General features: G+C 52.8%; 3 protein-coding genes across 5 annotated transcripts in view; 2 read left to right on the top strand and 1 right to left on the bottom strand.

The window, feature by feature from the left end:
* Window positions 1–6,443, top strand: part of doc2b (double C2-like domains, beta) — a 56,076-nt gene extending 49,633 nt beyond the window's left edge. For both annotated transcript variants that reach the window (XM_053848106.1, XM_053848105.1), the window contains 4 exons: window positions 200–357; window positions 2,176–2,257; window positions 3,323–3,419; window positions 3,486–6,443. In XM_053848106.1, coding sequence (XP_053704081.1) covers window positions 200–357; window positions 2,176–2,257; window positions 3,323–3,419; window positions 3,486–3,619 — 471 coding nt within the window. In that variant the 3' untranslated portion in view covers window positions 3,620–6,443. The remainder of the gene's footprint in view (window positions 1–199; window positions 358–2,175; window positions 2,258–3,322; window positions 3,420–3,485) is intronic.
* A 1,373-nt stretch (window positions 6,444–7,816) lies between these two features.
* Window positions 7,817–13,236, top strand: castor2 (cytosolic arginine sensor for mTORC1 subunit 2). 2 transcript variants are annotated; one of them, XM_053847183.1, is made up of 9 exons: window positions 7,817–8,090; window positions 9,147–9,217; window positions 10,138–10,331; window positions 10,597–10,729; window positions 10,800–10,923; window positions 10,986–11,096; window positions 11,221–11,303; window positions 11,372–11,466; window positions 11,916–13,236. In XM_053847183.1, the coding sequence occupies exons 1-9, from the start codon at window positions 7,978–7,980 to the stop codon at window positions 12,024–12,026; spliced, it is 1,035 nt and encodes a 344-aa protein (XP_053703158.1). In that variant the 5' UTR covers window positions 7,817–7,977; the 3' UTR covers window positions 12,027–13,236. The 2 variants fall into 2 exon arrangements, with proteins under 2 accessions (XP_053703158.1, XP_053703159.1); XM_053847184.1 differs by having other exon boundaries at window positions 7,819–8,090; window positions 11,964–13,236.
* On the bottom strand, window positions 12,449–21,537 carry zmp:0000001168 (signal-induced proliferation-associated 1-like protein 2). Its single transcript, XM_053847182.1, has 16 exons — window positions 21,276–21,537; window positions 18,125–19,464; window positions 17,879–18,003; window positions 17,625–17,813; window positions 17,318–17,492; window positions 17,136–17,239; window positions 16,920–17,077; window positions 16,232–16,829; window positions 15,896–16,170; window positions 15,497–15,826; window positions 15,292–15,418; window positions 15,101–15,233; window positions 14,749–14,847; window positions 14,614–14,680; window positions 14,441–14,519; window positions 12,449–14,233 (listed from the first exon to the last, which is right to left on the bottom strand). Exons 2-16 carry the CDS (start codon window positions 19,197–19,199, stop codon window positions 14,090–14,092), a joined length of 3,678 nt encoding a protein of 1,225 aa, XP_053703157.1. The 5' UTR covers window positions 19,200–19,464; window positions 21,276–21,537; the 3' UTR covers window positions 12,449–14,089.
* Between the last annotated feature and the right edge of the window lie 24 nt (window positions 21,538–21,561).

Here is a 21,561-nt window from a genome sequence, read left to right as displayed (position 1 = left end):
GTTTTCTGGAGAAGTGAAAATTAATACGACAGGAGAAACGCATTAAAACATGACATGAAAACTGTGAATATAAAATGTCGAAGATAAAATAAAACGTGTGGTGCTTTACCCAAGTACTGAGGGAGGTGAAGAAGAGAGTGAAGGCAGGGTGGAATGCTGAGGTTGTCGTTGTGTTAAAATGGATGTTGTGTTGTCGCAGGTGAACAAGACAGAGGACAAGTCCCTGGAGGAGCGTGGACGCATCATGATCTCTCTCAAGTACAACACTCAGAAGTCCTGTCTGGTGGTGGGCATCATCCGCTGCGCTCACCTCGCCGCCATGGACGCCAACGGCTTCTCCGACCCCTACGTCAAAACGTCAGTGTGCGCTAACACTCCTTCACTCAGCAAAGATGTTTAACTCTGAAATAGACGCGAGCTGTGGAGCTAGCTAAAACCTCTGGTTGTCATGAGACTAGCATTGGTAGCTCCACCACAGTTGGGAGATGTTTTGCTTGATGTTTTTACAGCGAACATCTCCCTCCAGCTTGGCCACCGTACACTAAGGTCATTGTCACACCTGCTTGAGAGTCATGAGACCTGAGATGGTCCGAGCATGTTTTTCTCCAGCTACAGACATGGATTCCGTCATGAGCGTCTTGTTTCTTCTGAAATAACTTGCTTCTTTAGAAGGTCCCAGGATGCTCTGCAAGCAGAGCCACAAGTTCCTCAACCGCAAAATTTCTAAATTCAACTCAGAAACAAATCCAGCTTCTTCATCCTTTGTTTCTATTCATGCTGGCTTTTGTTCAGGCGCTAACTTCCGGCTTCAAAAACCAGGCTCTGGTGGTCGCTCTTAGTCTCCAAGAAAAACAGAAATCGCCGTCGCCTGTTGATCTGTTGCCGCGATTCTCTCCGTCATTGTGGAACCGTTTTTTTTTTTTGCCGAGGTTCTGGACAGCCGGATTAGCAGCGGCTCCACTTCCTGCGATTACAAGAGACATGAAAGACAGCCGGAACCCGACGTGGAGCGGCGCTGCAATTTGAAGTCGTATTTATCACGCTGCAATTTGAAGTCGTATTTATCACACTGAACATTACCTGAGTCTTTCATCCGGGCCCAGCAACGGAGGCGCAATTAATTTTCCCGCTCGCTTCCAGAACAAAAAGGAGCTGGCAACAATCTCCCGGCTTCCTGAGAGTCTCCCTGATGGACTCGCACAATAGATTCACCTGATGACCAAGGATTTGTTTTCTCCCTCCACAACCCCAGTCAGTTCTTAGAAGCTGAACCGACGTCCTGTTTCCTCCTGTTTTCTGAGTCAGAAAAGCAGCACTATTTAAGAGGCGGAGAACTGGGCACTAGCATATCGCACTCACTCCATTCACATTTCAGTTGCTGCTCCTCTGGAGTCTGAGCGGTCAAAGGAAGGCTGCGACTTGAAGATTAGCTTCTGACTTGGAGGTGCTGGTCCTCATCACTTCTCTCACAGAAGCGAAAGTGAAAGTCGCCGAGTCATCACTGTGACTCCCGGCCCCAAAAGAGTCACTCCTGAAGTCCACTGGTTCCCAGCGAGACGTTTGAAATAAAGTGACTGTTTTAGTAGGTGACAACAATTCAGCAGCTTCCCCCTCCTCCTCCTCCTCCCCCCAGCTCACTGGAAGCACATGGAAATAGAAGAGCGTGACCACGGCGGTAATTGCTGCTGGTGTCAGAATATTTGGTGGACAAATTGAGCTTCATCTCCTGGAATGAGTCGGACAGATGGAGCGCCGGCGAGAGGCGCGGGTTTCATGTTTGTGTTACGAGACGAAAGGTCACATGCGGTGGTGTGTTCACAAACACATAGTCTCTCTTCAGCTTTGTCTTGTTCTGGTCTGAGCTTCTGACCTCTGAACTCCCTCCTCATGTCTCAGTGCCTTCATGTCATGTAAGCTGATGACGTTTCAACCTCCTCCGTGGTCTGACCTCCAACACTCTCTGAGCCTGTTCCTGGTTCCATCTAGGTTGACGTAGGAGGTCCATCGTGAGGTCTCGCTGTCTGAGCTCTCCTCGCCACGTTTCTGAATATCCAAATCTGTACTTACCACCAGCTCCATAAACAACGTGAAACAAGCAGCGTCGGATTATTCCGGATTTGTTGTGATTTGTGGCTGAAAGCTGTGAGATGATCTTCCTCCTCTTGTCTCTCCCAGGTATCTGAAGCCCGACGAGAACAAAAAGTCAAAGCACAAAACAGCTGTGAAGAAGAAAACGCTCAATCCTGAGTTCAACGAGGTAAAACCTCTTTTTCTTGTGTGTGTGTGTGTGTGTGTGTGTGTGTGTGTACTTTTATCTTTCTGAGAACCTGAATGAGTTTTTAATCAGCAGAGTCAGGACATTTTGACCGGTCCGCTACAAAATAGTTGGGTTGTTATAATTGGGTTTTAGTTTGGTTCAGAGTAAAGGTTAAGTTTAGCCATTTGTTTTAGATGGTTAGCTTCAAGGTGAAAGGCTGGGGAAAGGGTTATGGCAATGTATGTCAATGACGGCCCTCACTGAGGTAGGAAGACTAACGTGTGTTTGTATGTGTTTGGGCTTGTTTATTCTGCTTTGTGGGGACCAATTCCTGACAACACACTATCCTCGTGGGGACCTCATGTCTTCGTAGGGACCTTTTGCCGGTCCCCGCAGGTCCAAACCTCAATTTGAGGATGAAGACTTCAAAAGAACTGTGTCATTATAGCTGGTTTTCAGTTAGGTTCAGAGTCCTGATTCAGGTTTGGGATGGGGAAGGTGTTATGGCAGTGTATGTCAATGACAGTCCTCACTAAGATAGGAAGACTAAGGTGTGTGTGTGTGTCTGAGACAGAGAGAGGGTGTGTGTGTGCCATGTTAATAAATCACCACAAAATTCTTGCCAAACCAAGTGTGTTTTAGAGATCCACTAGCGCTCGCCAGCCCCACCTAGAGCCTGAGAGTGTCACCGTGCGTGTCTGTGTCGAGAAATCGCCTGTGAGGAATCCTCCCTGGGCCGGTTGTTGTTACCATGGCGACCGCCTGCTCCTGTCCTCCCGACGACCCGCCATCAAAACAATTTCCCAAACATGTTTTCAGCGGCCCTTGGACGGTCAGTGCGGCCGGCCGGAGGCGACATTGACATTCCCTCTGACATTCTTCTCCTCCGTGCCCCTCCATCACCTCCTGACCTTTCGGGTTGCGGCAGCCTCAGTTTTCATTAAGATTCATCAGGTGGCTCATGAGCTGGTTCACCTCTCTGCTGCTGAGTGTGCGAGCCTCTGGGTTAGGCTCCGCCCCCTGGTCCACAGCATCACTGACGGCCTGTTTTTGTTGTTGTGGCAGGAGTTCTGTTACGACATCAAATATGCAGACCTGACCAAGAAGACGCTGGAGGTGACGGTGTGGGACTACGACATCGGAAAGTCCAACGACTTCATCGGTAGGTGGCGCCACATACGTGGCGACCTGTTGCGTTGGTCTGACCGTTGTTGCGTGGCCTCCTCAGGCGGCGTCTCTCTGGGCATCAACGCCAACGGTGAGCGCCTCAAGCACTGGTTCGACTGCCTCAAAAACAAGGACAAGAAAATCGAACGCTGGCACACGCTGACCAATGAGCTCCCGGGGTCGCTGAACGAATGAGGGCGCCCCCTCTCGCTCTCATCCATGGTCCCTCCACCTGCCCCCACATCCAACGCAGTCACTGGAAGCTGCCCCCGTCACCAGGGCTCCACTGAAACTTTGTGTTAGGCTTCACCTGTTCAGCAGGGGGCGCACTGCACCCCATCTCTTGGAGGAGAGGAGTTCACTTTCTACTGGATGATGGACAGCAGCAACGTTTCACAGCCTGATAGAATGAAAGTTTGAGTGCGAGAATATTTCAATATGTTTTTCCTCAAAACAAAATGTCGACCATTAAAGTCGGTGGCAGATCCAAAGCGCGAATCGCGATCAGTAGTCGGACGCTGCTGTTGATCCGAGTGTCTCAAGATGCTCAAGAGCTCCCTCGCGAGTCGTTTCACATTTTCAATCCTGCCAAATTGTTATGTGCGAACTGTCGAACCTGCGAGCGACGGCACCTCTAAGCCGTCGCTGAACTTCAGCCTTCCCTCAGTAGCTGCTCTTGACAGTCATCGCTGACTCTTCGCTCATATTCAAGCGACTCTTCGCTCATCTGAACTCATGTGGCGTCTCTTCAAATCCGGTGACGGACGGCTGTGTCGGAGGATGTAGCAACATTTTCTGGATCTGTTTCTCAACAGCCAGCTTCTGACTGAAGATGTCGCCGTAGCAGCTCGAACGAAATACGCATCCGCTGCGTTTGTCAGTTCGCTTTAAACAACCCTGCAGTTTCATGATGTCAAACTTTATCGACCTTACGAGGAGCTAGTTAGCGACCTAGCATCAAACTTAAAAGGTGATGTTACAAACAAACACAAGAATTATGTTCACTCCTGGACCGATAATGTCTTAAATTACTTCAGATTATCTGAAGATCATTGAATATTTCGGAAATTAAGATCAAAATGACTCGACAAATTTAAGCTAACTGACGTCAGCTCATTAGGTAGCATTTTGGAGTTAGCTTAGCCACATCAGACAGCGTTTTGTTCAGCGCCGCGTGCTAGCTTGCTGCTGGAGAACAAACGTCATCCGAGCGGACGATACAAGGGCGCATTGTTCTGGTGGCGGACGCTCGCTGGTGTTGAGCTCACACAGAATGTAAACTCTTTTTGTCCAGACTAGGAACAACCTGAATGTTCTGGCGACAGGAAGTTTTGAGGGCAAGATGAGTTGCTGCTGTGGCTACACTGCTAACAAGCGCTCATAGCGATAGCACGGCTGCTGGCGTGTTCTCCCTAATGTGTCTCTCTTTGGATTTATTGGTCACGTTCTGTGCCCGTTTTTTTCTGTCGTCTATTCCAGTTTTTAGGATTCATCCGTGCAAGCTACACACAAACCCCATGAGTTTTAAAAAAATGTTTTTGAGGCAGCCCATTCATTCTATTGCTTCATTCTATTGCTTCCAACATTCTCCATTTGATTTGAAGACCTTTCGGTTTTCTTTTCTTTTTTAAATAAGTTAATGTCGTTGAAACATCGTAAAATGGGAGACACGTTACTAGCATCTTGCTGTCGCCTGTGCTGCGCTACGCAGGCTGCGGCTGTTCAACCGTTAGCAACAGCATTATGGACGCTAATGGTGATGGTTTTTGTACGAACCTTTCACTGCTTGTTTTGTTAAACTTCTGCGGATGTAACTTCCTGTCGCGAAACCTTTACCCCGTGATCATCGCCATGTTCTTATGCAAGTTGAAAATACGACCTAGCATGTCCCTTCATCCGTGAAGCTAACGAATGTATGATGTTTATTGATACGTTTGCTGCTCCACCAGCACATTAATGTGCTTTTGATGTTGCAGTTCTGCATCACTGCCACCAGGGGGTGCAATTGTTTACACGTTTTTAATCGCAACGTTGTTTACTAATATTGCGACGTTATAACTTCAGACACTGCACGGCCAGAAGGTGAATCTGACATGCAACGGTTTGTCGATTTGTTTTGTGTCATTATTTATTCTCCTCCAAAAAACAGCCCGATGAAAAGTTCTCTTGTTGTTTCCTGCTGTTGGAATGTTGTCGCTAAATTACATGATTTACTGGAAACTGGTTTGTTCCACCCTTCACTCTATATGTTGAAGGGTCGACTGGGACTTGGTTACAGACACATTGTAGCTGAGTCACATGTTTGAAACCCAGAGTAGAGCCGCCACTCTCCTCATACAAAGGTTGACATGAAGCTTGAAGGCTCCAGAACAGTTTCTGGTTCCTCTGACTCGGCTAGGAAGATTTGTTAAGGCCTTACTGCTGTGACCGTGGTGGCTCTACCGCAAGTCTCTGGAGGATGACGGAGCTTGAGTTCTCGCTCATGGCAACGGGGCCTGACAAACAGGTACAGTCAAGTTGCTGGGAAAGTAAAGTTCCTTCATGGAACTGAAGCAAACCTGGCAACAGATCACTGGTTTCCTGCATGTTTACACTTCTGAGTCTCCCGTCACGTGGACCGCATGACCCCCGCGCCCTCGTCCGGTGACCTCCTGCAACGGTTCTAGCCTCGCCGCATGTTTGAATGACGACGTCATCACACTCGATTTGAATCCCTGTAGAAACCTCGATCCCAGCGTTGGGCTCCGCCTCCTCTCCGACTGTCGCGACACGACCCGCGTGTGATTGACTTGTTCTTAGACTCCTGCATGCATCTGTGGTTGGTCTGTGGGTGAACGACTCGGCCTCCTGTTTGATACCGTTTGAAACTGGACGTGAGCTGAAGATCTCACGGCTGCTGTCGCTCGTCTTTTTCTCCTGGACTAACATTTTGTACCTGAATTTGCCTGTTCGGCCGCCATGTCGACTCTCTGGACTTGATGTGAATAAAATCTATCCTTTGCTGATTTGTCTCTTTTTCACACCAAGATGTGAGCACCAGAGCTTCAGGCGCACCTCTGCTCAGCCCAGGAACCAAGGACTGGTTGGGCCATCTCTCTCCGGCTCTGGTTCTGGATTAGGTTTTCCTGCGAGCCTGAACTGCCGAGGTTACGTAATACTTAAGAGTCCGTGGTATTTGAGAGTCGCTGATCCGTGATATCGGTGTTTGCTCAGGTCATGTGACATCGCCTCATCTGAGTCACGAGGAAACGGATCAGAAATTTTATGTGGTTCTGCTGCTGAACCTAGGACCTTCACGGTTTGAAGAAAGGAGCGACAACAAATGAGTAAACGCAAATCCCTGACCTGGGGGGGGCGTGAGGAGGCGCTACAACCCCTCCATGCTTCTTTATTTCTCTCCTCATCATGTGTCTTCTGTACAGTGATTGTCTTGATCCCGTTCTTAACATCTTTCCATCGGTCTTGTGACTCTTTCATCCATTTCATCCTCCTCTCTCCTGTTAACAACCAGTCAATCCATCGCTCCACTCTCCTCCATCTGTCTTGAAGGCTGCTGACTCAGCTGTTTTCAGGTGCAGTGTGTTCACACTCTTCAGGCTGATTCTTAATTTGGATCTGCGCGCTGCCACACGTCTGAACATCTGGTGCAGGGGCAAACTTCTTCTCCCACGGTGGAACAAGTTCGATTTTATCGACTGAATGGAATAAACACATGATTAATAATAATTCCAACTGAAATTTAATTTAATTTAGGAATAAAATATGAACTGTTCAGCGCTTGGATTTATTAAACATGAAACTGTTTTTTTTTTACAAAAAGTTATTTTCATTTATATAAAAACGTGTCGATGAGTCGCAAAATGCGCTGAATTAAGAAGAAGTCTTCTTCAACCAAGTGAATCTCAACTACATTGATCACTCGAGAGAAAAGTATATAAACAGCGCGTCAGCCTATAAAGTGCATCATAATGTAATCACACCGTGTTCCGGTTGGGCTTTCAGAAAAAAAGCATGGAGTCACAAAATATCGACACAAAAACGTAAAGCACCATCCAATCATATCACGAACCTGTTTAAAGTGGCGTATGTGGAGGGGGCGGGTGCTGACTTCGGGGGGCACTGCGGCTCGCACCTGCCCCGTGTTTGGGACTAGATTTCATGACACTTTTGAACTTCACGAGGAAGTTCTGTCAATGTCAGAGGTCACGTGATCAAAGTTCTGATTGTTTGAATGCAGATGTCAAACGTTACAGCTGTAATGCTGATGCTTACTGTGACGACTGTTCATCAGTAAAGATGGAGAGTCCCAGTCGGGTGTTTTATTCTGAAACGCGTTGACCGGCCTCGTCCCCGAGGGGCTTTTAATGCGAAGGTCCTCCACCGGAAGTGCTAGCGTTAGCGCCGCAGGTTCGGCAGCGGCTGTGTTTTTTAACCTCTCTCTGCTCGTCTCTCTCTCTCTCTCTCTCCTCCATCCTCCTCTCTCCCTCCTCCTCCTCTCCTCCGGCCTGTACTCGCACCATGGCTGGACACTGAGCGGCCCGTCAGCCGGCGACATGGAGCTCCATATCCTCGAGCACAGCCTGAAAGTGGCGAGCATCGAGAAAGATGGCATCCAGGTCTGCACCCACGCTTTGATCAAACTCGCCTTCCTGGCCTCCAGAACCAGGTGAGCCACTTCCTGTTTACTCGTCAACAAGCTGTTTGTGTCGCGAGCCTTGTGGACTGTCAACAGCCGCGCGCCGCTACTTTAGCTTAGCTGCGCTGCTGAAGCTACTTTAGCTTCTTCTGTACCGGCGCGTGCGTGTGCACAAACAGTGCGCGCGCGTGTCAACACGTCCGCCGAGAAGCCGAAACATTATGACCACGAGCTTCGCAGTAAACAGCTTCCGAACTTGTCTGCAGTGGTCAGAGAACCGGGGGCAGTTCCTCTGTTTTCTAGACTGAATCCGGGGCTCAGTGACAGAGGGGCAGGGCCTGAACGGTGTGGTCCACCTGTGGACCCTTTCTGGAACCAGAGGTGGGGCTGGGTGTCACAGTGTTATCTCTCCACTGTCCGTATCGTTTCTGACCTTCTTGTGTTCCGGTTCTAGAGGGTCAAGTGGGTCCTACAGTAGCAACTCCGGGTCAAAGTTGTGGTCCAGTCCTGATCGTGTTGTGAGTGTGGTGTCTGTGCTGTGTGTTGGACGGAAGCTCTGGAGAAACCTCACCTCTTCACCATCTCAGCTGCGCTGGTGATGCGATCAATACCGATTGATTGACACCAGCCGTCCTGGCTCCTGGTGAAGCTCCTGAGTGAATCAACTGGCTCAGTCCTGTCTGGTCCGGAGGGTCCGGTCCGGAGCTTCCATGTGACTGAGCAGCAGCATGGTTGTGTTGGGTGGAATCTAGCTGAGGCTTGTGAATGGTCTCTCCCTCACACTTTCTCTCCGTCTGACCCACCTGATATTGTCTCACCCAATGGTCTCCTTCCATGGTGCAAGTGTTGCGGTACTTGTTTTTCACGTCAACACCGCAGCAGACCTGAAGTGTTGGTGTGGTGTTGAGCAGCAGCTGCAGCTGCTGGTTTTCACACCTTCGTGAAGATTCTCCTGCCCCACGAGCGCGTGTTCACCTGGAGGGCCTGTCATGTGACCAGGCTCGTCCAGCGCGAGTCATGTGACCAAGTGTCTGCTGTTGCTGCTCCGTCCAAACTGACCCTCCACCTCCTGCTCCTCCTCCTCAGATGCAAGTTCTTCAGCCTGACGGAGACTCCGGAGGACTACACCATCATCGTGGACGAGGAGGGCTTCAAAGGTGGGCCTCTCTTCATTTGAGGTTGCCGTGGTGACGGCACATGAAGCCACTGGGGGGGGGGACTTGTGTAACCTGGACGTGCCCTCCGTGTTTGAACACTGGCTCATTAACCAGGTGAAGTCGACTCATCACACGCTCCCCTGGTTACCACGGAGACCGGCGGCTGTTTGTTATGTAACAGGTGCAGGTATCTCTCCCGCTGACCCGGGAGCGTGAGGATGAGACGTGACAGTGTTTGCTGAAGATAATGAGAAACTAACAGCGGCGTGTGTCTCACACTTGCCTCATAGTGCTGTGATCTCTTGGTGTGTGGTGGTTGTTAGGGATGGGCAATATGGACAAAAAACTGTCCTTTGTCTTGTGTGATGAAAAACCTTTTCACAATTTTCTCTCCTAAAATGGTTGTTTTTCATTGCCTTATTGAAGATTTCACTCGTACTTTTAATTAAAAATAAGTTTAAAACTACAATCGTGAACCGAAGTCCACCACGCTCTCCACAACTGTCACACATCACCGTCATGGTCTCATCATGTTCACGTGTGCAAGTCCAATGCAGTGAGTGTTTCATGTGTTTATCGAATTTGTCGTGAGATGCAGAGTTGTCATTGTGGAGATTGTGTTTGGTGGTATATCATGTACGATAAGTTATCACCCATCCCTAGCAGAAAAAGCTCTGTGATGGTGGCTGTTTCTGTTTTTGTTGTGTATGAGGTGTGTGTTTTACTTCCATGTGTGTTTGCTTGAGCGAAGGGGTGTGGTTTGGCAAAAGAGGGTTGTGCATCATGTGTTTGTTTTTTCTTGTGTTGTCTCTACATTGGTGACGTGTGTGTTTATACAGAGGTGTGTGTTGTGTCATGTCAGCGCTGGTGTTCACCTGTGTGCAGAGGAGTCCGCGTGTGATTCGGATGTTGTCTTCCAGAGCTGCCTCAGTCGGAGCACATCAGCGTGGCGGATGCCACCTGGTTGGCTCTCAACGTGGTCTCGGGCAGCGGGAACGCCTCCAACTCCCAGCCCATCGGAGTCACCAAGATCGCCAAGTCGGTCATCGCACCGCTCGCTGACCACAACATCTCTGTGTTCATGCTGTCGACGTACCAGACCGACTTCATCCTGGTGAGTCTGAGTCGATGGTAACACGACATATTTAAGACACGTCGAAGATTATCCGCCTGGGAAAGAGGAGCGTCACTTTCAGAATTCCTCACCGCAGCTCTGGGAAGTTTTATTATTGCTTTTCTGGAGGACCAACTTCGGGGTGTTTTCTGTAACTCAGTCTGTGGTGGCTGGTTTCTTGTCCGAACCTCTGGCTGTGTCACAGTCACGTGACTCCGCTGGGAACGCTTGGTCACACCTCCCTCACGCCGTCTCCTGGCTGCAGGTGCGAGAGCGCGACCTGCCACTGGTCATGCACACCCTGTCCTCCGAGTTCACGCTGCTGCGAGTGGTGAACGGCGAGACGGTGGCGGCTCACGACCTCGGGGTCACCAACGGCTTCGTCAAACCCAAGCTGGGTGAGTGCACGTGGGTTGCCGTTTCCTCCAGGGGAGGACTTCAAAATAAAAGGCTCTCCCTCCCCTGCAGTCCCCCGGCCCATCATCCACCCCCTGTCCAGCCCCAGCAACATGTTCTGCGTGACCAGCCTGGACCCGGACACACTCCCCTCCGTGGCCACGCTGCTGATGGACGTCATGTTCTACTCTGGAGGGTGAGCTCCACGGTCGCTGCGGTGGTGTTCCTCACCAACTTGCTGTGACTCTGCTGCCTCAGGTCCAAAGATTCTGCGGCGTCCAGCGAGGACTCCAGTCACATCCGCTTCTTCTCCTTCTCTCTCATCGAGGGCTACATCTCTTTGGTGATGGACGAGCAGACCACTCAGAGGTTCCTCTCTCTTTCTTCCCCCTAAAGCCCCTTTTTTGAGTGCAGTACTGTTGCTAGGCAACAGCATGCAGCTTCAGTGATGCCGCCTGAGGCGTTTTTGCTGACGTTCCGAACTCTCCTGCAGATTCCCCAACAACGTTCTCTTCACCAGTGCGTCCGGCGAACTCTGGAAAATGGTCCGGATCGGTGGGCAGCCGTTGGGATTCGGTGAGTCCAGTGGCCATTGTTGCCAACGTCCCAGATCAAGATGACAACACTTCCATCTCTGCTCCCAGATGAGTGCGGCATCGTGGCTCAGATCTCAGAACCTTTGGCAACCGCCGACATCCCGGCCTATTACATTAGCACCTTCAAGTTCGACCACGCTCTGGTGAGTGACTCTCAAGCTCTCGGTGACATTATTAACTATTTATCATTTGGTTTTCTTTTTTATTTCTCACACAGTCTCATTTTTTTTCTTTTTTTATATATTTTTTACTGTATAGAACTTTATTTTTTATTTATTTATTTATTATTATATTTTATTTTTATTTTATTATTTAAAATGTTTTATTTTCTTTAGTTAAAAAAATGTGTCAATGTCAAAATAAATGACTCAGAAATAAAAATATTTTGAGTGAAAAATAAAAATCTAGAAAAAGTCATTGACACAAAGTAAAAAAGTGGGCAGAAAACATGCAGGTGAAAAACAAAAAGAAAAGTTGAGACATGTCACATGACCTAAGTGTAAAATCTATATGACACATGAGGCGTTCCTTAAAGAAACAAAACCATCTCTCAACTTTCGATCCTGAAGTTTCCGTTTCTCCACATGTTCAGTGTTGGTTGAAGCGCAGACTAACCGCCGACCTGTGTGTCGCTGCACAGGTCCCTGAAGAAAACATCCAGAGTGTGATCGGTGCGCTGCGGTCGGAGAGCCCCGCGCAGTGACGCGCCGCCGCCACTGGAGGCAGCGACGAGGAACTTCTTATGGTTTGGCTTTTTTAAACGTTTCCGAAAAGTGCCAAGAACTTGTGAGTGGATTCTGCGAGCGAGCTGTGAAAGGATGAAGTGGGACGCCCCCCACAACCCTCCCCCTCCACACCGCCACCTTCCCCAACACAGGGTGGCGCCGGTCCCATCGAAGCTTCCTCCCGCTCCCTCACAGCCGTACTGTATTAGCTCCTCAGCCGGAGACCACGAATGTACTCGAGTTATTCTTATTAACACTCAAAACGCTGCGTGATCGTCCCCCACAGGTCGTTCCAGTGCCAACGCATTTCCGGACTAACGCCTGTAAAAACCTGTGCAATTGAAGGAGCTCATTCACGCGAGTATTTTCCCGCTAAAACCCAGAGGTCAGCCGGCGGCGTCGGCCATCTTTGACACTTTTTTAAGCTTTCCGCGATTCACACTGTGAGCGACCGGCTCTATTTATTTACGCTACTTCACCTGCCCCTTTACGCCCGGCTAGCTCAACACTAAACACTGCGTGAGGAAAAGGTTGGCTTTTATCTGGTTTATTTATTTGGCTGTTACCAAGTTGCTAAACACTTTGTTTTTCCTGATCAAGTTTCCAATCTTTTAAATGATGCTAAGTAAAGTTAGCATTTCCAACTACTGTAGCAGTGTTGATTCCATGTTTAGCTAACAAGTCCTCGCAGTGAACAGAGCGACCGATGGATTGTCGTCGATGGAAGGGCTTTATTTAATAAACAATCGGTGAATGGTTTCCTCTGCTGTTGCTCACAGTGTGAATCTTCATGAAGGTAAAATGAAGTTTAAAAACATAAGCTCACCAACGACAGTCTGCACTTTAGCGCAGGTCACGCACCCACGTACGGAGGACCCAAGTGGCCCGGACAGAACCCTGTCGCCAGTGAACGCACCGCGAGGACATTTCAGCCGAGGCTCACAGCCTGCAGGTGGAGCTGTTGAGCGCCACTTCCGTCGTCCGTACAGTGCACCTGCCCGACTACTGTACTTGTGTCATGATCCTTTTTTCGTTGTTGTCGGTCGTGAACGTTTCTTTCTCCTCGATATCTGATCAGTGTTAAAGTTCTCCACTTCAGACCTTTTCGTTGAACCAGCGTGTCGTTTCCACTGGGATGTCCACACTGTTCCGTTACTGATGAAATAAACTGCTGACGTTTCTGCTGAATGCTGTTTGGATTCCTGACTCGGCGTTGGTGAGTGACTAGACACCAGCCTCAGTCTGGACCCAGGCGAGACGTTCCACAACTTTATTTAGACGCAGGAAGACACTCGATCGATTGTGGGCGAGGTTTTATTGATCAGAACATGAGTCTGACATCGGGCCGAGCCGCGACCCGGTTCACCTGTGGTCCAGTTTTCATTCACTCTCTGGTGACTTATAACGGTTCTGATCAGGTGATGGGCGGGTCACATGACCCCAGGTTGTTACAGTTTGTCGATGAATAAGTTACACGCTCAGACGTGGACGTCTGGTTTCACATTCTCATGCTGGACCTTCTACAGTCTAAACATCTATGGACTAACAGCTGGTCACATGACCCGCGTCTGCAGTGTCGGCCCGCAGGGGGCGCCCACGCACACGCGTTCTTCACATTATTGAAGTTGTACGATGATCTTCTGCTGGTACCGGGTTATTCACAGTGAGTCCAAACAAAGTCTCCACAGGAACTCAGAAGAAGCTGCCTGGTTCTGTTGGCACTGGGGGAAGAGCGGTCCGTCGGACTCCAGCGTGCACAGGTGAGCTTCGGACCGACGCCGAGCCAGAGCTGCGTGTCCGGCCCGAAAATGTTTCTGCTGATGTTTCGACTAATGCAAACTTAGAAGTCTGTCCGGGTCGGACCCAGTCCGGTGCTACAAGACGTCGTGGTGGAAGTTCAAAGGAGGACAAGTCCTGGTACCACTGGTGCACTCACTCACACTAACTCACACACTCACAAAGGCTGCAGAGCCAAGGATGCTGGGAACAAGTTCACAGTTCCGCTCCAGGTTTTGGGGCGTCCCCACTTGGCCGGGTCCAGCTAGCAAGGCTTATTGACGTTGCAGAGAAGCTCGGTCACCTTGATGAGTCGGGCCACGGTGCTCTGCGACTCCTCCTGGAGCCGCTGGTTGTTCTGGCGGAGACTCTGGACCTCGGCCTGCAGCACGGCCTTGTCCTCCTTCTCCTGAAACACAGCGGCACAACAGCACACAGAGCCGTCTCTCACATCAGTAGGGGGCGACAGAGCGCAGGCTTTAAGGAGACAAGGGGGAGGGGGGGCAGAAGTCAGAATTCACTTTCCACAACTCCTGTCTCAGGTCTACGCTAAAGACAGAGGACACAGATTTTGGATAGTTCACGTTCTAGATAGAAGCGGGATGACGTCACGCACCTTCTGCAGGTCGGCCTGCAGCTTCTTCAGCATGGACTCCAGCTGAGACACTTTCTCCTCCAGGTGGCCAGGAGAGTCGCTGCAGTGGACAAGGACGCACGGGTCACTGACCTCACACATGCACGTTTGAGAGGAGCATTGAGAGAGAGAAACTGGGTTCTTTCTGAACCCACCTGTCCTTCGCGTCCTTCAGCCGTCCATCCACCTGGTCGGCTCCGGCGGCGTCTCCAGATTTACGGTCTACAGTCGAGAATGAACCAATGAAACAATGAATAAATTAATCGCAAAGGTCGAGGGCCATCGCTGACCTTCGCGGGACAAGGCCTCCAAGATGCTGCGGCAGGCGGCTGCCAGGTCTGCGATGGACTGCCACTCCTCCTCCGTGGAGTCCGTCGTCTCAGACAGAACTGCAGAAGAATGAGACTCTTTCGTCACCGGGACGCGAGTTTGACACGTGAAGACCAACAAAACCGAACTGGAATGCAGAGCGCACTAACAAAGAAGCGCCACTGTATGGCGCTGTTTCCCCACAAGCTAGTAAAACTTGACAGAGGTGACCACTATGGTGCGAAACTGGCTCAAGAAGAAGAACATCAACAGTGAAAAGGCCTTTGTTAAGATGTGTGAAGAGTGTCGGCAACAGGGTGAAGAAAAACATACTCTTTGTGATGGAGTTGTGAAGACTCAGCGCTCGAGAGTTTCTCTCGGTTCGGTCGAAGCTGGACAGTCGGGAGTTGACGGACAGGGAATCGCTCGCTGAGGGTCTGTCTTCACCCGCCTCTGAGCCGAGGACCTGAAGAGAGAGAGGTCAGAGGAGGCCGTGTGGGTCTGAGAGGCGGCCTAGCCTTCACCTGCTGGTCCTCCACTTGAATCTTGGGTTTGACCGCCCGGATCAGATCAGGCGTGGTGTCTCTCAGCTCACCAACGTTCTCGTAGATGGGACGCTCCACTCTGCCCCCCACGTTGTCGTACACATGCCTGTCAGCAGGGGGAGATGGTGGACGGTCAGGTGGGCGCAGGTGAGATTGGGGCGCCTGTGTCTCCTCCGCCCCTCACCCTTCACACGTGTCGGTGAACATGGACGGCCTCTCTAAAGAGAAGCTGCGGGTGATGCTGATGTCCTGGCTGTGGGTGTCCGGCGCCTCCTGCAGCGACGTCGCTCGCAGCAGCGGCAAACTCGGCGGCGAGAGAGTGTGACCTTCATCTGGGACCAATGAGGGCTCTGGTTCAGCCTCCTCCCGGACCTCTATCATGTCCAACACTTCCTCCGGCTTGGCCTCCTCCTCCTCCGGAGCCTCGTCCACCACCCAGGCCTCCCTGGACTGGTCCTCCCCCGGCTGACACTCCGCGTCCTTGATGGCCTTCTGGTAGAGCTCAGAGAAGCTCCTGCGTGACACAAGTGCTCAGACGGGATGTTGCGGTTTCCTCCAGGTGTCACGACCCAGACTGGCTCACCTGCGGGGCTTCCCGTTCTCGTCCGGCGGGATCACGGTGATGTGGATCTTGTGAGCCGTGCGCAGCAGCCGGGTCCGCTCCTCTGTGCCCAGGTGGACCAGAGAGAACCCACACAGCCGCACAACCCGGGCCCACAGCTGCAGGCCGCCGCTCTCTGCGTAGCAGAAGCGCTGCAGCTCCGTCACAAAGCCCTCCTCGTTCATCAGGAAGCCCGGCTGACCCACACCGTCGCGCAGCGGCGTGACCTCCAGAGCCTCACAGCCCCGGGTCACCAACTGCAGCGGAGCAGAAACCGTGAGAACCTGAGAAGAACCGGGGGGAGACAGTCCAACAGACCTCCAGCCGCTGCACCACCTCCCGGATGTCCTCCGTCTGGCTCTCGGTCATGTGGATGGAGACGGACTCGCCGCGCTCGTAGAAGATGTCCAGGCGAGGCCCCCCGTCTTTCACTTCCGTCAACGCCTTCCAGCCGATCACATCCCTGCAGGAGCAGTTGAAGACCACCCTGCGACTGCACCTTTGAATCAGAACCACTGACTCGGCCGAGACGCCCAGCAGACACGGCAGCTTGTGGTCTTCCACCTCTGCGTCCGGCACCAGAACCGCCCACACCAGCGCCCCGGCGCTGTGCAGCTCCGCTCCTTTCACGCCCTTCTGCTTGTCTTTGCGCTTCCCTCCAAGCGAGAGCAGAGGGAACTTGGTGGAGGAGTCGATAGGCGTGGTGGTCACGTAGTTCTCCGCCAGGTCCTTCAGGTACTCCTGACGCGTACGTGTGGCCATGGAACGGAACTTCTCCGACTTTTCCGCAGCATTCTCGGCATTGACCGCCTTCGCCAGGAGAAAGTCTCTGAAGGCCGGCGAGCGAGGGAAGCGGGCGCCTTTGGGGAAGAGCGGGCCGAACAAGGGAATGTCTTTGGACCGCGTGACAGCAACCCTGAGGAGGAACCAGAACCAGACACGGGTTAAACTCACTCAGAAGTGGACGCTGGTCCAGGACTTGTGACAGCGGCCAGGAGGTTCAGACCTGTAGTGGGTGTTGTCCGCGCCGGACTGGTGCACCTGGACGATAATGAAGACGTGCTGGAAGTGAGATCGAATGGACTTCGGGGTGAAAGGAAGAGCCCCCGGTTCTTGGAACACGATGGTAACTATATCGTTGCCGATGTGTCGCTTTCTCAGCAGCTGTTGGACGACACACACTTGAGGTGTGAGACGACCTCACAGAACCTACTGGACTCACCTGCTGGGTGTTGTTGGACGTGTACGGCAACATGGTGGAGACATGGAACATGATCTCGTAGTCCTGGTACCTGGTGTAGAGCGAGTGAGTCCCCGTGGAGTCGGCTGAGGCGGAGAAGAGCAGAAAGCTGAAGCTGAAGTTTGGCAGACACACACACAGATCCAGAGCCAGCTGGGACTCACTTTTGTTGTCCAGCTGGGCCCTGTACTTCTCCCAGCCCTTCAGTCGGACACGCTCGCCGAGCAGGTCCAGGAACTCCTCAAAAGCCGGACCGGAGCTCTCGTTGTTGTACATGTCCTCCTCGGAGCTCTGGCCGGCCCGACAGTACATCACGCCGACCTTCCTCTGGAAGTTGAGCTACAACACAGAGAGGACCACTTCTTCACTCACTGGACTGCTACGCTGCACTAGCATCATCAGCCCTGAAGCTCCTCCTGACACCACTACACTAAGTCCTGAAGGTGGGTCAGTAGGTGGCGCTGTCCTCACCCCTTGCTCGTCCAGCTTCAGCAAGGTGTCCCGGACCTTTGGCGAGTTGGAAGCCAGGCGCAGACACTGGAGGTTCAGCTCAGGCATGATGAACTCCAGGAGCCTCTTGGGGGACAGACCTCTGGGGGTGGTGTGGCGCGCAGCTGAGGGCACAGACTCCTCCAGGATGGAGCCTCGCAGCGTCTTCATCTGTGGACGACACCCGCGGTCAGATGGGGCCGGATCAGCGGCCGCAGCTCAGAGCAGCACTTCACCTCTGTGGTTCGGAAGATGATCCTGTAGTTGTACTGAGCGCCGCTGGACCCTTCCTTCTCCTCCCGACGGAAGCTGATGGCCACTGGGCCGAGGCGGTCGTCGATACCAAAGAAGTTCTGATGATCTGGGAATGAGATCCAACCAGAAACATCAGCCCGGTGACTTGTTTGAACTGAGCGGGAAACTGACCCAATTTCCAGGTTCTAGAAGCCTCCCTGGACCACAGCAGGTCCGAGGTCACTAACCTTTCATGTAGAAGTATTTTCGGAAGTAGTGGGCGCCGAGGTCGGCGTGCTCGATGAAGTAGTTGCTCTTGCCCTGCTGCTGGACGTGACTCTCTCGCGGCTCCTCCAGAACGGAGACGGCGTCGTTAGGGGTCCTCAGGCTGGACCAAGGCCCCCGCCGGCCCCAGGACCGGCCCAAGCCGGCCTGCTCCTCTCCTCCCGTCTCATTGCGAAAGTGCGGGCAGCTGAGCAGCAGCTCGTTGTCGTTGCCGTCGCCTTCATCCAACATAAAGGCCTGGTCCAGATCGTCGGCGGGGGCGGGTGAGGACGGCGCCGGCTGCGAGACGGGCCGCAGCTGCGACGCGGCCGACGCCCCGGACGTGATGTTCTTTTTCCTCCCGATGCTGTCCCTGTTGGTGGCAGCCTCGCTGAGATCAAACAGGATGCTCTGGACGTCGTAGTGGGCAAAGTTCCTGACCCAGGCTCCGCCCCCAAGACCATCATAGGGACACGGCTGTGGCACCTGAGGGGTCACAGGTTTGGACTTTTTACTCAGGCCTTCGGGCTTTGGCGGCTTGGCAGGTTTTGGGGAGTCCCCTGTGGAGGCGGACAGACCTCGGAAGAAGCCATCAGGCTCAGGTGGGGCACCCTGCAGCCCCAGCAGCAGGAAGGGGTCTTTGAAGCGCAGGGCATTTGGGGACAGGGGACTGTCTGTACCGGCCTCCTGCACTTGGGTCTGTCGCTCCAGTGACGACAGGCTGCCGTATTCCCTGCGCAGACCGAGGCCGGACTCCCCCTGAGCTCCGCCCCCGGCCTTCTCTCCTCCAGCCCTCGCCGTCTTTCCCGCCGCTTTCCCGCCATCCAGGTCGCCCAAAGTCACGTCGCTGTTGCTGCGCTGCATGATGTGGCCCCGGCCCACAGCACGCAGGCTCAGGCCCGCGCGGCTGGGAGTCAGACTCTCCTTATTGTCCGCATCTCTCCTGGGGGGCCACTCCACCACCCCGCCTTCTCGCTTGGGGTCGAAGTTGACGGTGGCGATGGGCGGCCGCACGTTTTGACGGCGAAACTTCCGGACAAACAGATCGTCCGACTGCATGTTGTCGGCTCTGACTCCTGACACTGGCGCTGCTGGGAGGTCGGGGTCTTCAGGCCTCGGCAGATCTCATTCCGGAGGTGGTCAACCTTTGGTGCTGCTCGCTGTTTTGCTAGGAAGGGTGGCGTGAAGGTGCCGCTCTGCCTCACACAGGCAAGTCCAGGTGCGAGTCCAGGTGCATGTGGATCCTAGTGAGGGATCAGGGCTCATATCTGGGTCTGAAAAGGGACGGACCAGAGACCTAGCCCACCAGGTTGTGTGGCAGAACCTGCAGACACACAAACAACAGGTCAGGAGCTCAGTGGCAACATGGCTAGCACGAACCCACGCGTGACCCGCGAAAAGATGTCATCGAGACTCAAAACAGGAAGCTCTGCCGAACCCATGTGCGAGTCAAATCGCAAAGCTTGACGTCACTTCAGCTCACTTCCTCTCACACGAAGACCTGAAGCAGCTGCAGCAGAACCAACCGTCTGCTCTGCTCACATCAGTCTGACACTATTGATCCAGGGCCGCGCTGCAGTCAAGACTCTGGAAGTAAAAGTGTATTAATGTGGAGTGCAGCCCTCAGTCCGACCCCAAACCACCACAGCTGCACCACGGCGACACCAACGTCAAACCCTCGCAACACCTTCCATGACTCATCACGCACATGTGAACAAGTACAGTTGTGCGCGACATGATGAGGAAGCGTCGACGACTGTGCTGGAACAAACAGGAAGTGGTGTCTTCTTCTGAGCTGAACTTCCTCTGGTGAGAAACCGACCGACCTGAAACTGCAGCGAGCAAAGCAGAAGCACGTCCAGCTCCATTGTCTGCTGCATCACTTCCTCTGTGCAAGTGTGTGTGACTGGCTGGTCTCTCTCCAGCGGCACACAGCAACATTTCTTCCTGGTTTTCCGGACATTCACTGTCCTGATCCACTTCCAGTGAGTGAACTCTGACCCCACACGCTTCCTCAGCCCCACTCACAGCCTCTGCACCAAAGTCTGAAACTGGATCACAGCTGGATCAGCACCCACCCTCACGCTGGCGCACCGTCCCGGCGCTGGTCCTGTCGCTGCCACACACACACGTGACACAACACTGGGAACCGGACTCGTCATTCCGGCCTTGTTTCTTACATCATCACTTCAAAAACAGACCTTGTTCTCTCGCCCTATCAAGCGGGACACTTGATCCGGTCCGGTCGCTACAGATCGCCCCACAGGGCTTTTTGGTAAATGGCAAGTGCTTTTATTGGTGACACAGAAAAAAAGCTTTTAGCAAACAGGCCTGGGGGAGCGATGCTGACTGCATGCTGGAGTGGGTGATGTCGACATGATGATGTCATCAATCCAGGCAGCAAAAGGAGGACAGCCGTCCAGCTAAGCTAGCAGCTCCGTGGATGTAAACAAGAGGCTCAGCTAGCGCCTCTGTAGAGGTAAACAAAAACGATTGAGTGAGATTCAGGCACCGGCGTCATGAACATTCCCATCGCCTACATGAGACTCTGCGACGATCTCGACGGCGTGTTGGCTGTCGCTCCACAAGATGTTTGGTTCGGGGTCACAGAACTGTGTGACATCAGCCAGCATCAACGCTGCAGGCTGATGTCAACCATCGGCGCTATCCTCCAGTCACAGCACCTCAAGAATGAAAGACAATAAACATGTGTTGGCCCCGGGCCCGTGGCCCCTGGATCCTCCGAGCCGCCCCTGGAAATGATGACCAGGAGTGACAGCAGCAGAGCACCAGGGGAGAGACATGGCTTTATGTAAGAGTCTGATGTCTTCATCATCATCATCATCATCATCATCATTGCTCATAAACCCAGGCAGCAGCAGCAGGAGGAGAGCATTGTCTGCTCCCCCTCGCCTCCCTGATCATGGAGGTCACTGACCATCACTCCATCACTGCACCTCCTCCTCCTCCATCACCACCCGCTCCGAAACAGAACCGGGCCGGGACCGTGAGGAGCGGCGGGAGGAGGGGTGGAGGGGGGCAGTGATGAAATGCGACAAAGGTTCGAAGCCTCATTGTCGGCGAGGCCGCGGCGCCATTCTCCTCCTCCCCGCCGTGTCCTTCAGCGGCACTCACCTCCTCCTCCGCTCCTCTCGGCGGCCGACTGCCGCTCCTCCCTCCCCATGACAGGCGTCCGCGAGCTCCGTCTCAGCGCTGCTGCTCCCGTCTGGGCTCCTCACTTCCTCCTGTCAGCTTCCTCAGCAGAACGAAATAAAACACAAAGACGCGCTCTCTCTCTCTCGCTCGCTCTCTCTCTCTCACACACACACACGCGCGCGCACACACACACTTCCTGATCTGCACCGGCTCCTCCGCTGTGCAGTCAGAAGCAGGTTGATGAGCCCCCCACCCCACTCAGCCA

Source organism: Synchiropus splendidus, chromosome 17, assembly GCF_027744825.2.
Source record: "Synchiropus splendidus isolate RoL2022-P1 chromosome 17, RoL_Sspl_1.0, whole genome shotgun sequence".
Classification (NCBI taxonomy): Eukaryota; Metazoa; Chordata; class Actinopteri; order Syngnathiformes; family Callionymidae; genus Synchiropus; species Synchiropus splendidus.
This window is presented reverse-complemented; position numbering and strand designations above follow the sequence as displayed.